Source organism: Folsomia candida, unplaced genomic scaffold, assembly GCF_002217175.1.
Source record: "Folsomia candida strain VU population unplaced genomic scaffold, ASM221717v1 Fcan01_Sc025, whole genome shotgun sequence".
In the NCBI taxonomy this organism is placed as follows: domain Eukaryota; kingdom Metazoa; phylum Arthropoda; class Collembola; order Entomobryomorpha; family Isotomidae; genus Folsomia; species Folsomia candida.
The window spans coordinates 1176611-1193253 of NW_019091217.1; the positions used below are offsets into that span (position 1 = coordinate 1176611).

Consider the following 16643-nt stretch of genomic DNA (forward strand, 5'->3'; position numbering starts at 1 on the left):
TGTTTGCTCCGCAGAGTAGTGCGATTTGGAGAGGGTCTAAAGTTTGGAAGTAGTTGGAGGAACAGCCATCGACATCATCATGAAGCATCAAACGAGGCTGGAGGAAGGACGGATGGATGGAGGAACGGGGGTATCAAATATCCGAACTCAGAAAGTAGACAGATGCATTGGAAACCCGATATCCCTCATGAAGAGCACCACATCTCTCAGCCAAAGCAGTACGTAGGAGTTCAACTTTGTAGCAACAACGCACAAGCAAGGCTCGATGAACAACCAGCACCGTTGTGACGAGGACTGAATTAAACGAAAATTTAGGCATGAACATATCCACAAATGGAGTCGCTTCGAACTGCTTGGTCGTCAGATCGTCGAATGAAATAATTTCAAAATGCGCTATCCGTGTTTTTAGCTTATTTACCTGAGTCTGCTTTTAATAAAGTTTCCCAAACGAGATCTCACACGGTCGAGAGGCGAACTTGTAGTGACTTGCCTAATTTATTCTCAATTTCCTCAATGCATTTTTACATGCAAAATATTTAGTAGTAAACGTGTAGTTTCTGACGAATGTTTTGTTGACAACCTTCGAGATGATTTTTTTAGAGAGAAGCAGATGGTTTGCAATTATGCCCATGAATTGTTCGTTTAGAAGGACTGACCAACCAAAAACGGTAAGTATTGCGTGGAGATGTGGTGACTAGACTAGCCGTCCTAAATAAACAGTTGACTCTGACAATCCAAACATGGGACGACTAAAGCAGCAGTTAAACGAGGTCCAACACAGAATTAAAGAACATTATTGAGCAAGTCAAATTGGACAAAGTCAACAGAACTTGGCCAGATGACAGAGCAGCAGTGAGTTGTCGGACGTCCTCCATTCTGCTCGTCCTGGTTTGCTTTCCAAGTGCTCAAAAACTTTCTAGTACAAATGTTGTACACTTTGTTAATGAGCATAAAATTCTTGGAAATTTTAGAATGTGCCGACGACGACGACACGAAATGATTGAGTTTCATGCTGAGCTGAACAATTTGCAGGAGTTTGGGTCATCCTTGAAATATGAAGATTTTGTCCTGAACGCCTGCTAAAATACGTGCATAAATATATACATACGACTGAAAAAGTATTTAAGAGGTAAAGTTGGCTGGATAAGTAGTAAGCTGATAAAATAACAATAAGATAATGAAGTGGGCTTGATAATGCTCTTGCCAGAGACCGAGTTGATGTTGATGAATGAACAATGATGTTTTTATTGTGTTCTGTTACAAATACCTGATTCAGATTTTTCCGTGCGCTTGTTCGCTTGAAACGAGTACAAAATGGCAATACATCTTCATCTTGTTCCACGGGGGAGTGAGACCCCGTCGAAAGAGAAGCCAGGCAAGTAGCGATGTCTTACTACGTACGTAGACAAGAGTTTAGACATTGGACAAAGAATGGCAATGGCTCAGATGTTTGTTATTGTTACACTTTGTCCATTGAAAACTGGAGAAGGAGAGCTGAAGTGGAGAACAAGACGAATTGTGTGAATAAGTGCCCACGAGTCCTTCACTTCCTTGTCCATTTGTTGGTCGATTGTTTGGATCTAAATCCTGGGTGGATGAATGAATGAGTCCTAAAAATGATGAAGTGGTCTTAATAAAGAGGAGAAAAGTAGTCAGGAGTGATCACAAGCAAAAGGGAAATTGGGCGTTATTATCCCCATCATTTCTCGCACACTTTGTTCTTCACCTTGTTAACCTCAGTCGTACTAATAGTGCAAAAACCTTGGTGAAGCTAGGACCAGACAAAAATTTTATAGGTTTCTGGCCGAGTGAGGGATCATGAGGACGACGATGGCAAGAATGACTTTCGATGCACACAGAGCGAATGGGTCGAGAAGCTCAATTGTGGACAGTTTTCGCCTGTTATATGACAAAGCAGTTTGTCAATGAAAAATGTTTCCCGAAAGATAAATAAATATGAAAGAGGAAGGAACGAATAGAGATTTAGAGTGTATTGAGAACTGTCGAATTGTGAAAAGAAGAAGGGACGGGAAAAGGCACGCACCTATTTGTACTCTGAATTGCCGTTTAACTACTTTCAAAATTATGAACAATGAAAAGCCCCAAATCCCAAAATTTCCAAAACTTCAAAACCATGGTGGAAACAAACCGCCTTTAACTCGCCCCTTTGTCAGGACACAATATTCTACAATGGGCTGACAAGTATGTAAGAAGACCAAAAATTTCTTGTGTGCACTTATAGTTGTTTCGTGTTGGGTTATGTACATATCTGAGTTTACAGCGCTCATGATTTATCATGAAGAATATTTGAGATTATATAAAATTACAGCATACACTGAATAATACCAATAAAACAAGATTACAAAAACGAAAAAGACAATGATGTACTAACAAAAGTTAGGAAAAGTTTTACATATTTTTAAAATTTAGAGAAAGATGAACCAACGATAAATCCCCTGCCAACCCTTCATTTCAACTCTTCAATTCCACTTGGATAACTGACTTGTGTCCTAATCACACCCTTTGTTAAGATTAAAAACGAGAGATCTGAATCACTCGCATGGACGGAACAATGGGCTAATTGTGGATTTATGTATCGGACATGTCGACGTGAATAGAACAAGAGCCACCCACCACCCAAAAGGACCACCACCACCACCACCCACCCACTTGCGACTTGTTCTGTTTTCTCCCCATGGGCCACTAGTAATAATAAGTGTGGAATTGAATATTATTAGAAAAATGATGAGGTGAAGGTGAGAAGGGGAGGAGGGCAGATGTGTTTGCTGAGGAAAATTCTACAAGTCACCGTCCACTAATCTAATTTCCATTGTGAAAGGTGGAAGAAGGTGGAAATTGTGAGTATGTTTTTACAAACAAGGTTATCCCACACAGAGGGTTGGGATCAAAATGTTAAGTGGGTAAAGACAACAAACAAACATACGCACAGTTAATGGGAGGTTGGCACTTGAGAAATTCATAAACAGCGAGCCAACCACGACCCCATCGCTATTAAAATTCATAATGATTCACTCCTCAATTCGTAATGTTTTTATCCTGGGCGTCCTTTCAAATGACTTTTGACATTAAAAATCTTGTAGTACACGAATCGACCTGCTCTGGTCAATTTCCATTTACAAGGAGGAAATTAATCGTTCGTAATGACTTGACATATTTGATAGGAACTGAATATGAACACCCTGCGAGTGAATTTGCACAAATGAGATAACGGGAAGATGAGACATGATAACGCCCGAGATATTGGGGTTACCCCCTCCGAGATAAATCCACACGAGCTTAATCCACTCAACGGTGAGAATATTTATTGTGTGACAGTGATACAAAATATTTTCTTCATGTTTTTCTACCCTGAATTCTATTTAATTCGGAATCATATATAAGTACACATATACTAGTGCTTCCAAAATATATACACCAAGAAAATGCACCATTCTAACGAGGAATGCAGTCATAAACGTAACCAGCCCAATAATTACAATAGTAATAGTAGTGTAACACTCTATTCACTTTTATACGATCATAAATTACGAATCAGAAGCTCTGATGATAAATATGACGTTTGCGTCAATTGCAATTAACGATCCACAACATAAACCCCGAACAATCAACTGCTTCCAAATATTTTACCAGAGTGCACTGCAGGAAAGAAACAAACAACAATGGGCAAATTTATTAAAGTGAGACTACGATGATGAAAAAGAAGGAAAGCACATCGACACGAGTTAGCGCATATAAAGATACGCATGAAAATATGATAAAAATGTGAGCATGAGACGCAATCGACCAACCAAGATCCCAGCAGCGTATCCATTCAATTGAGTGAAAGGGGATCCAGTTGTGGCGATTAGAAGGAGTTTTGATATCAACTCCTTTGATATCAAAAATGAAAACTCCACCCGATTCTGGGATGGGCGCTTGGGCGCACAGTCGTATTATCACAATGATCAAAGCTCCGGCCCAAACTCTCACTTCCTCAACAGCCAACCACCAAACGTGGGCTGGCTAACTTGGAAATCGTCGAGAGTATCACTTGCTCGGCGTATCTTTCCTCTTTTTAGTGCTTCTCCTCCACCCCATCCACGCAGCACGTGAGATTTTGTGCCAGATATCTCAACGTCCCTCTCAGCCTGACCCCTCCGCGAACACCGTGCGTGGACCAACGACAACTATCTCTGCACGTAGAGATGAACAAGAAAAGGGTTGAGCGTCGTACTGCATTTGATGATGAGCACCAATTCTCATATTCGAATGTGTGTATGCACAAACAAGAAGCAACACCACAGAGATTTTTGGGTGAAGAGTCTCATCTCGTTCCCACATCACTTGATGTGTATGCATGCATGTACATATGTTGTAACCTGTGTTAAAATATTGACTCAACTCGTTCAACCTCAACAGCAGCACCTTATTCAATTCAATGCATACACACAGAGTCGACAAGATTCAGTTGCAGATCCGCTCTGGCCTGACACGAACTGCACAAAACTCTTTTAACCGAACCTCATTTCATTTCACACTGCTGGATTAGTTGGGCTGGTGTTTAACCGGATTCCGGTTTACTGGCAATCCTCTCATCCGCTAATCCATTATCCACCTTAATCTCTGTTCATTCATACGCACAAATTGGAGCACAGAAAGGTCGTCTTGGGAAAAGGGGTCTCACTTTAGCATCTCGTAAGTAAATGCATGGTCGATATGCACTCCCGTGTGGAGTAAGTGCGATCTGGAAATCTTCTCTTACTTAAAGACGACTCAAGTCTCACTCCAGTCTCAGTCGATGCCCATTTTGCTGCCGAAAAGGTCAAGACGTTGTTGAGACAGGGCAGAATGGCTTCAAGAGGCCAGAGTAGCAGCTGAAGAGATTTAACGCCGTCAACTCAAGGTGGATATTTCCATCTCAAATCTCACTTTACATAATAATTATTAAAAGAAAAGTGAACACAACGGCGGTGTTGTTAAGAATAATTTGAGAAAAGTGGCAGAACCAAGAACAACGATTTGCTTTATGGATAGTGACCGTAAAATATTGACAAAATATCGACGTATCAAGGTGAGAAGTTGCATGTGCAAGCTGTGTTTTGTTTATGTGAAACTGATACCATTACACCAAACATGTTGAACTAATGATCTTCACAACCACGTGAAATAAGGACAAAATATAACCTTTCTTCCAAATAAAAATTATGCTGTTGGTGATTCAGGCCAAACCTTTTTCAAATCGTTGAGAGTGTGGTACAAAAAAGTAATTTGATTCGTGTGGAGAAAGCGGATCAAGCCAAGTCTTCTGAAGGGTAGTGAAAACTCTAATCAAAACGGTAATGAAACTAATTAAAAATCACTGCATGATTTTTTCTCCATATAAACCAACAAATCTGTCGTGAGTCAAGTAGTGTTCGAGAGACGAGGATAGAGTTACATTCCAATTGAGTGTGATCGATGAAAATTCACACATTGGACTAAAACTAAAACGGTCGATAAAACATTCAATTTTACGCCATTGCAAAGAATCCGATTTATCAAGAAGACAAACTCAACTCATCGCAGTGTGATCACTTCTTTTTGGCAGACGTCCCAAAACCTTTGACTTGTGTAATGTGGAGAATTGCTCTTAATCGGGGAACAATTACTACATAACTGAGGACAAAAAAGTATTCGTTTTTTCCTCCTGGTGACTATATTCCCCTGTGATGATTCTGGGCAATATGGGCGACGGTGGTGGGGGGCTCTTGTCCAGCCACAATCTCATGGGAGGAAGCTGCCTCCCTTCCGTCACGTCCGTGGGGTCACTCAGCCTTGGACCTCCCTCCCCAAACCCAATCCTACCCTCATTCGGATTCACACAAGAACAGGTATGAGCATCCTTCTCATTTTTCTAATCAAAATTTTGCTTGCATAAGTTAACGGTAGAAATAAATCCAGTCTGGTTTTACGGATACGATTCTGTAGAATGCCGTAGTGTGTGTGTGAAGCCTTTTTTTTTACTTACACGTGTTTGAATAAAACCGAAGCAAAAGCTGGGCTAGAATAATATGTGTGACAACCTCAGGTCGAGTCACACTGTTATGAACAACACGCTAAGTACGCATATTTAACTGACTGGGACCATGAAATGTCTCGTATTCGGTATCAAGTGTCGTATCAAGTTTCGAAAATAGTAAAAGGTGGGTTAGATTATTTTTGAAACTTGACAAGCACTTGGTGGCTTGACTCTTTTCCAGCAGCACAATTAAAAAAGCCATATAAAAACCCAGTGACATTCAATCCAACTTGAAGGAAATTTGAGACTTGTGCTTGCTCATGTGTTGTTGATGTAAACGACGCAATAATTCCTACATATTCAAATATAAATAATTTTTGTGTGGCTAAATACGCAAACATTTTAAGACAATATTTCTAAAAATATGTATTTGCATGGCTTACTCAACACGGATCATGTTATTCGAGGCTCGCAAATTTTGAATTGTATGCAACATAATTAAGAGGACGTGACGTAAAGGGCGTTAAAGTCGGCTATAATCGTCGGAATATTATTGCAATGTTTGACTTTTGCATCTTCAACAACTCTGCAGAGCCAAAACGCCAAGTGGAAGCTATTCATTCGGAGGCGACTTTGCCGTTTAACTATTATTGTTGTACGGCTGTAAAGTTTAAGACTCCAAATAAAATGTCAACTCGAATGTCCCACAGCAAAGTTCAAAACTTGGGAAACGTGTAAACGCTAATCTCTGCAAACTCTAATCTCAACTCGAACCTACCAAGCAAAAAATGGGAGAGAAAAGTAGAGGATAAATAGGAAATAAAAAAACAGAGACCCGGGTGTTACTTCAAAGCCCACAAATCCACACCCGGTTGATTTACTCTCAGAAGATGTGTAACACAAACTATTTAACAAGCCTTCTGAACCATACACGATGAGTTAACATTCGCAATTTTCTTGTACATATAAGAATAAGATGAATGTCAGAAAAAATCTACTAAATTGCGTATAATTTTTTCTTGCGTAATTGTTTGCTAATTTTGACATGCCATTTTCTGTGATGCTTTTACACCACACAGTTTATAAGATCTAATTTTCTAATTTGTTGTAATAGGTGGCTTGTGTGTGCGAAGTTTTGCAACAATCAGGAAATATGGAACGCCTCGCTAGATTTCTGTGGTCCCTTCCAAGGTAATCTTAACGTATCATAACTTAAGCTCGATATATTTATGTAAATATCTTTCTGGACAGTCTTGTAAAGCGAAAATGTTCAATAACTAGCACAACATTTTTATTTCTGGTATAATTTAAATTAGAATTAGGTATGTGAATATGAAAGAGATTTTAAGACTAATATTTTGCTTCTCTAGCTGTGAGAAATTGCAAAAGAACGAGAGTGTACTGAAGGCCAGAGCAGTCGTTGCTTTCCACCGAGGAAATTTCAAGGAACTTTACAAAATTCTGGAATCTCACCAATTTTCTCCTCATAATCATCCCAAGCTCCAAGCTCTCTGGTTGAAGGCGCACTACATCGAAGGTATGTTTCCAATAGTTTACCCGTTCCTGAGCATAACTTGTGCCGATAGTTTAACGGGGGTTTTATAATTTCAGCTGAGAAATTGAGGGGACGACCACTTGGGGCAGTGGGTAAGTCGTCGCCTATTTTATCAATACAATTTATTTCACTCTACAAAATCACTTCGAAAAATTGCTTTATTTGAAATCTCAAAATTTGTTTCCTTAATTTTTTAAAAAAGTGACTTGACAGTACGAATTTCAAACTTGGGTATTTACTGTACAAGTGAAAATATGCGTGATATAACGATGCTAATAAATATGAGCAGGTCCTTAGGGATAATTTAGTTCAGACTGCTTAAAAGCAAAATGCCCCATGCGACTGTCATAATAACGATAATTTATCTGTCTTTAATAAAATAATGAATCTCATTTTGACTGCCACAACGAAACCACTCCTTTCTTCTTGTCGCCCTTCTCGAGAGAGAAACAGATGACATTCAGGCCACGCATAAATTAGATAAATCATTCCACCGCTTTTTACAAGTATTGTGTCAAATGTTGTTAAAAGGTTTATCAATTTTGATTGATGACTTTGTAACTTGAAATGGAAACAAATGAGGAGGAGGAGGTTAAGCAGTCGCCTGTTATTTGTTATTATTCATGATGATGTGATATGAATATTTTTATTAATACTGCAATCTCTCTGGCTTTCCCCCTCCCAATAGGCAAGTACCGTGTGCGGAGGAAGTTCCCATTACCAAGGACAATTTGGGATGGTGAGGATATCAATTTAAATCTCGTACGTATCTTATCTATCAGAATTATTAAACATTTAAATTCGTAGGCGAAGAGACGAGCTATTGCTTTAAGGAAAAGTCGAGAACCATTTTGCGAGACTGGTAAGCCAAATAAATGCACAAAAATAAGGTGGATATGAGACTCTACTTTCGTCACAGAATAAATGTAAAATACATATTTAACATTCTGAAAAGCCTCATGTTTTATAATGCCAGGTACACCCACAATCCTTATCCATCTCCGAGAGAAAAGCGGGAACTGGCGGAGGCGACGGGCTTAACGACAACTCAGGTCAGGAATTACTAATATGGCAAGATTGGGGGTTAATAATCAGACTAAATTCGAAATTTGTGATACAACAGGTTAGCAATTGGTTCAAAAATAGACGCCAACGGGACAGAGCAGCCGAGCAGAAAGACGGGCCTCCAAGGTAAGCAAATTTCTACTCACATATTTTAAACAATAAACAAGACAATGAGTTGATGACGGTGGCGGTCCTCGGTCGGGCTAATCGCTTTCAAGTTGTTGAGCTTATTGGGGTTGTATCGGAAGTCCTAAATTACGTTGTGTCATTTGACTGGGAAAACAAGTCATGTAAACTGCACAATTTTCTTACACGCTGAATATCGCATACGACTCGATTACATTATAGGATTGCAAACACATGTATTTCAAACTTTGTTGTTTTAGAATTCGGCAAATTCAGCATTTTATAGGGAGCGTTAAAAGTGTGGTGACGATTGCCGACTTGAGATTTGGCATGAAGCAAAGATTTATTTCTTTTCGCCATCATTCATTTTCTTTTCTTGTTCTGCGAAACAAAAGAACGGTTTTGTGAACAATTGGTGAGGAAATGGGTATTCCTCTTCAGCTGCCAATTGCACAATGTCAAGAAAACAACCAGCCAGCCAACCAACATGTGACTTATTTCCGACTTGTGTGACTGTAACCGATACCGTGTATTGTTCTTAAAAGCGTCATTGTCATCTCATTCTCCACCGTCTTCCAAAATTCCTCTCTTGCTCACTAATCGCACACGGCGAGCTGCTCAATGCTAGAATTGTCTTCTTCTTGGTCCCATTCCGATGAACCGGCTAACTCACAAAAGAAGCATTTCTTCATACTCATCAGAGCTTTAGTGCCTATGAGTGAGTGAGATCAAATTGAAGCGCATCTGGGCAAACACTATTGGCTTCGCTTTATTACCTCTCGATCCCATTATTATCTCCTTTCACCGGGGAAATGGCTCAGGAGAGATGAGAACTCGAGTCACGTTGTCTCTTGGGTGCCAGGGTTTGGGTAGGTGGAACTTTAATCAATCAGAACGTGCAGTTCTACAAGAAAATGAGCAACTTAATTGTAATATGCAGCTCGTAATAATTTATGATAATGCAGAATTGTGCTTTGCATGCATGTTTTACGCCAATTCAAAGTTGTGATGTTTGCATTGATATTGTCTCGACTTGGAAGGAGGTTTTGTGGATGGGCGCATATGGAGGATGGGTGAGACGAGGAGAATCTGCAAATGATAATAATGTTTGGGTTATCAGATCTTGGAAAGGTTCCATTAGTGTCAGCTCTGGCCGACCGAACTCATCGGAGAGTTTGGTTAAACTAAACTACTTTTCCTCTCTCAAACTGCACCAAAGTAAACTAACATTCAACTGGGACACACTAGGGACGAAATGTGAGAATCCTCAATACACTTCATCTTCTCCGCCGTATGTTCTCCTCAGTTCCATTGTGGGTGGCAAAATACTGAAACCCGATATCCGGGCTTCTTGCTTTTTCTTACTTTCCTTTATACCAAATTTGTATAGGACGGGGAACATATAGGAAGAACCACTAGGCGTTCATGTACACAATCAGCACTATCATCGCAGCAGCAGGTTTTACGGGTAGGCATATGATGGATCGAGAAGAAGTGCATGGGCTGTAGTCGCTCGTTCTCAGAACTCATGGGTACGGAAAGACCCAAGATGTTCCAGTTCTCAAACATCCGTTTTATTGTTTCAAATTTAATTGTTTTACAGGCATAACTGCTCGAAATCCTAAAATGACCTTGTTTTTAGGGAAACTTCCCCGAGTGGCATTACATGTTGAGGCTCTGGCCCTCTTCTGTATGTACATGTAATGGTGTTGTAGCACTCACTTGCCCTCTTAACGCCTTGTTGTTGCAATTTAAGCAAGCACAGGAATCCACTCTGTTCTGTTTGAGGAGAGAATTTTTAAAATAATGTGGAGTTGAAAATATTGTAATTTAAATGTAACCCGACTCCAGGGATGGATGGTTAGCCATATGGATCGCATAACTAAAGTTCCCATATCTAGTGTCTCTTTTTGTCTATATTCTACCAACTACTTACTGCACTAATGCTACAAGACTCTAGAAATTAACCTTCTTAAGCTGAAACATTTCTTTTGACACTTACTCCAATCAACATACGCAGATATTTATGAGTTTATGTGAGATGCGTACGAACATGTGCATACGACTTCATGCTCGAAATTGAAATAAGTTGTTTGTAACTTCAGCAGCTCAGAATACCGAGAGCAAGGCATGTGATAATGTGATTTATAGTTGGTTAGTTGTCTCCAAAAGTCATCGTATAATAATCCCGGTCAAAAAACACTTGTTCGATTGTTAGAAGGAGCATCTGGTCGTCCTTCCTCTTTTATCACGCACATGTGTTGCGTAAACTACTGGAAAGTCCAGACAACTCCCGTTGTCATCGTCTCTCCTTGGTCCCAAACAACTTGCTGCTGAGTTGTAAGTTGTACACAAAAGATGAAGATCTCTGATGTGAGAAGAACATTGTTGGACGACGCTCATTTAGTCGGATTAAAGGATTAAGAAAGGACTGGTGGATCTGACTACTTCACTCACTGCTACATAGATATTTATACGCATAGCATAACAAGACGGACCATTTCACACACTCAGAGTCATAACAGCCATTGTTTTATCCGCATGTTAGCTCCTATTTGTTTTTTTAATGTTGAATCTTGTAAAGCTCTAGTGTTAAGATAACAGAAACATAACTTCCTTCCAAGAAGAGTGAGTTATTAGTGACTGACTGAGTATTGACTCGTCTCACATTTTGCTGGGTATTATTGTCCAACTTCAAACCAGCGAGTCAAAGGTGACAACTGACTGCCAGCCAGCGTCCTTTCTCGTTGGCAATCAGACAGCAGAGAGGAGATTATCTCAATGAAAATTGGTTCATGAATGAGTTTTTGCCCTTCGTGATGGAACATGCATGTACACACACAATGCGCGTTTAGAAGATATATTTATATGCACAGTCTCGAATTCAGAGGGCTTGTTGCTACAACTCACGTTTAATCAATTTAATGTCGCGTCAGTAATTTCCGTTATCTACACAACAACAAGAAGAACAACAAGCCAGTCACATTTTTTTCTCCCTTATTCATCATCCATCAAATTGATGTGTTAATTCTTGAGGTTGAGAGCAGCATCTCGTGATATGATTGTATGTGTACTTCTCATTTCGTGCAGTTGTGCTGACATCCTAGACAAACAAAATCAGTAATCCACGTCAAAGTGAAATACCATTAGAAATTGGGTTTGACACAAATGGCAGCACAATAAGTGAGGTGAAACAAAGGGGAAATGGTTATATGCATGTAATGACCACGGTTGTGGTGGTGGTGGTGGTTGAGGTTGTAAATGCAGCCACATCATCATAATCATTATCATTATCTTGAGGGGGAAGAGTAACCAGATTTTACATAGTTATTCAAGTTTCGAGAGAGATGGTGAGAACACGACGGCGTCAAACATTTAATTTTGAGCAACACGAAGCAAGCACCTCTCATGAATTTCCCTTAATACAATTTTTCTCTAAACTCGACTCGATAATCTCAATTATTTCGTGTGGAGGATCACATCACAATCAATTTTTGGGCTTGGGTCGATTATCTCCCCTGTAATATGAGAGGCCGTGCCGTGAATGTCCCGTTTTAATAAAAGTCGTGAATTCTTGGCTGATTTGTCCATTTTTTTCATCCACAACAGGTCAGAGGATGGAAGCAGTGGGAAGAAACTGACCCATTCCGGTCTGGGTTCTCCCGATGGTGACTCCAGCTCTGGAGAAAGTCAAGACGAGAAGCCATCCATGATTGATTCCTCCGGATTCCTTCATCACCACCATCACCACCACCACCACCAGCTCGGACTCAATCAAAACCAAAAATCATCCCCTCCCGGTCTCAACCTATTCTCTCAGCATCAAATGGCAAGTCAATTTTTTGTGCTGTTGAGTAGTGAAGCCCGTAAATAAGTATGTATGTTCATCTAGTGGCATGCCAATAATCTGGCAATCTCATTATGCATGCCTACCGTCCATCGAGATTAAGAACTGTGTAGTTGTAACGCATAGTGAGAGGTACAGCAGATTTTGATAAAAAAAGTATTGTATTGTCAACCCCGCTGAATGGGCCTGATTTTGAAGGGTTGTTGGAAAGAGTGCGCATCACATTTATTAGTCGACGGAGGCAGAGAAAGTGTGACAGGTTGTTGGATAAAGGAGCAAAGTCATTGGATTGTTAAGTCACACGTATTGCGGAGAGTGATAATCTGATCACAAGTCACACCTTGCTCTTCCTGTCGTTTCCTATCTCTCGTGATTGATGATCTTTATGATGCTGACGAGGAGATGATGATGACCTCTCTTGATCTCACATTCCTTTACACTTTTACTCGCTACCTCAGAAGAAGGAGAAGAGGTAGGCTTAGCAGTAAACCCATTTTTATCGAGGAAAATGAGACACTCGTCTAAAACAACAATATAAATAGTAATATCTCGTAGTGGAATTTATTTCCACGAGTCGCTCCATATCGACGTTAAGTGATGAACATATTGTGACGTTTGAAAATTTGCTGATTTTTGTAGGACCACATGACATCCGGCCTCGCTTCCCTGTCGGCGATGCAGTCACTGGGAGGATTTCACAGTATGGCGGCTGCGGCTGCTGCAGGGATTCCTCACCATCATTTAATGGCGGCGGCTGCGGCCGGTGGCGTTTCGTCACTGCGAGGAGGAGGAGGTGGGAGCGAGGTGGACGGACAGACGGATCTCAGTCTAAGCAGCAGTGGTCATCATTTGGGCGCTCCCGTGTCCTCTCTGGGGGTCCATCACGAATACCACCATTTGTGACAGTTCTTTGAGTAACAGATCTTATCCACCCTGTGAAATCCAACTCTTTGTTTATTAACCAAACTCTGAGACTTGTCTCATTCATATAAAATAACTCGTGCTCTTTGTCCCCAACCAACTTGGCATTCTACTCTGGTTCATGGCGCAAGACACGCTGCATGTTGGCCACGAATCTCAAAATCTTTACACTCGCGATATTTTATTTCCTGTGACACGAAACTTATCCACCATTACTCATTTCGGGGTTAGTAATCCTCCATTTAGATAAGAGCAAGATATATGGTAGGTACAATAAGTGGGAGATCATCAGTTATAGCGGACTGATTACTACGCATACCTACTCTCTCTCATTCATTCATTCAATAACCTCTACAAGCAGAATTAAAATATAATCCAATTCGATATTCCTACACATTCGTTCAAAATCATAATCTCGTCAGTCACATTTGGCACCGTGAGAATAAAAGCACATTAAAATAATACTTTGGCTGACGTGTTAATCCAACACAAGTCTGGTGCATAATCCGATCTAATTTATCATCGAGAACATTGTTTTTACATCTTGACTAAATACTTCTACTTATAAATCAGTAATGTAAATTATTAATTCTCCACAAAAATTTCAAACTCTTAAACGATACATTTTTAGGATATATCTATAAATACGAATACTTGCAAGTTATTGCGCAATGCAATTGATATCCGTCAGCCATTCAGCATTAATACATAATTAGTTTTGCATGGGAAATGTCGTCGTGCATACCAAATACATGTTATCGAGGGTAATATTGTACGAAATGTGTGCATCCTGCTGGTAGCTTCCTTAGGGCAATTGCCATCGTTTTCTCTTGTTGTAATCTTAACAAATCACGATGCCCAACATGTGACACATAATTATTGGCGTTCGATTGGGCGAGGAATGACGTACATGCCCAGATACATCCTATACCAGTTACATACATGCAGTCATAATTCCTTTGCACACTGACTTACTCATGATGATATATATTATAATAATTCGTATTTCGAAATTTAAAAAATGCATGCCATAAACAGAATAAAATCTAAATAGGCCCCTAACAATAAGCATTAGACATCATACGAGGCGAGAATTCCTGCTTTATCTCGGAAACAAATTTCACAATCATTTCACCTTTTCTAATTTCTCTCGCACGACAAATCCCAGGTTGAAAATAGCTTTAAAAGTTTCAGCACATTTCCAATTCTGAAAAATACGAGCATGCCTGCATACAATTCAGCGGTGTTTATGAGGTCATGCAATTTTGTGATATTACTTTAAAGAGTACGACAGATAATTTTCGTGTGTGAATGATCATGTGTAAAATTTATGTGCAGTTTTGATTTTTATTTAATATTTCTGGGTATCGTATGATTATGCTAGGATAGGAATATTTATATGCATCATGTGAGGCATTCACTGCGTAAAGATAATTGATATTTAATCGAGAAATGATTAATGTAATGATACACCAAGGTGCGCAGAGGGTGGACGTTTCCATTGAATTATGACCGTTCCATTTGATTAATTGCGAATCAATTACCAATTTATTTTGAAATTTTATGATTTAAATCTACTTTCCAGTATTATTATTATGAGTTGCAGTTGTACATGCACAAATTATACCTTGTAAGTCGTAACAGTTCATATAGCGGTTCATATATACACAGATATCTGTGCATGTCATGCATATGTGTATGTATGTATTTCAAGTTTTGGGAGTAGATTTTTGTACAGATATTCAACAGCAAAAAATGCTAGTTTATTATGATGCCCTGCACACCGACAGGATAAAAAAAGAAGAGCATAGCAGCAGGCCCGTTAACTATAACTTAACCATGTTCAGATTTAGCCATTTAAAGTTATTCTAGTAAGTTGTGTCTTACATGTGATGAAAAAGTTAATATTTTGTTGTTTTGTAACAAGCTGAATGTATTTACGAGATATGTTTTATTATTTGATAATGTCAACAATAAAATCGTACAGAATACTTGAAATCATTTATGTGCGTACACCTCATGATTATTATTCGTGGGATAATCTTTCACATAATCCTTAAGCATAATTTCATAATTCGCTTGTGAGCTTACAGCGTCTGCCTGCAGGGTTTGTTTAATCGGGTGGAATGGGTAGAATTACCAAACACACATAAGCTTGAAAAGAGAGAATAATAACTGCTACTTGCATGGAATGGACTGTTCATTTGACATGCACTTTGTCCATTGATTACGGAGCCTGCCATTTCGCCAAAGATAAGGAGTCGAAATTGAGTGACCTGTGCATTGGAATTCACGGGAGCGAGGAAATTGTGGACTGGATTTGTCCATACATTTGTGTAGTAGGTGTCTCTCGAGAGTCTTGATAAGTACCCCGAGGAAACCCATTCAAGCACTTACTTCCAGTCGTGTAGTAAGTAGCCGTGTCTACTTATTTGGATAGGCCATTGGACACTTTGTTCCCCATTGTTCAGGACCGACGAAGCAAGGGGAAAGTATTTCTAAGCAGAATAATAAGAAGACTGAAGGGTTCTCTCCTTTGTAACAGCTCTCTGATGATTATCTTCTCAACAACAAGCTGGATGATAATTTCGATCCCAATATTCATACACCGACGACATGAAAATGGGAGAAGCATTTGTGCATGGGTGAGTAGTTATATGGTTGGCCTTTTGGAAGCTGCGTACGTAAATGCAACCAAACCCGAAATTATTTATTGTCCATTTGCAGCCCATTATTGACGCAGTTACGATACAATCAATTCACCTTGTTCTCCAACTCCTTGGCTGCACTAGGAACGAAACACGACCAGATTTTTACCAAACCAGAAACAGAAAATGCTACCAATGATGATCTCCTAATTCACGTCATTATTCGCTCACAGCTCTAATTCATTTATTCATCTGCACTTTTGCACACTTTGCAATCTAGCACAAATAACACTGAATTAGGAGACTATGTACATTTATCTATCTCGCATCTGAATCTGAATCTAAAACTCACAGAAGCAACTGCCTCCTCATTTAGCAGATGATCCTCGATTTGAACGTCCAGTTATCAGAGCATGCATCAGTCAGATCGGATCAAAGTGAAAGAGACCCACAAATAGAGTTTGGAAACTTTCTTTGTTCAGC

At 39.6% G+C, this 16643-nt stretch overlaps 1 protein-coding gene across 1 annotated transcript; it reads left to right on the forward strand.

Annotated features, from left to right (window-relative positions):
* The first annotated feature begins 4449 nt into the window (after positions 1-4449).
* LOC110859376 (homeobox protein SIX1) lies at positions 4450-15513 on the forward strand. Its single transcript, XM_022108324.2, has 10 exons — positions 4450-5870; positions 7113-7189; positions 7369-7535; positions 7610-7645; positions 8242-8292; positions 8361-8415; positions 8530-8605; positions 8677-8744; positions 12354-12573; positions 13231-15513. The coding sequence occupies exons 1-10, from the start codon at positions 5709-5711 to the stop codon at positions 13492-13494; spliced, it is 1176 nt and encodes a 391-aa protein (XP_021964016.1). The 5' UTR covers positions 4450-5708; the 3' UTR covers positions 13495-15513.
* The last annotated feature ends 1130 nt before the right edge of the window (positions 15514-16643 follow it).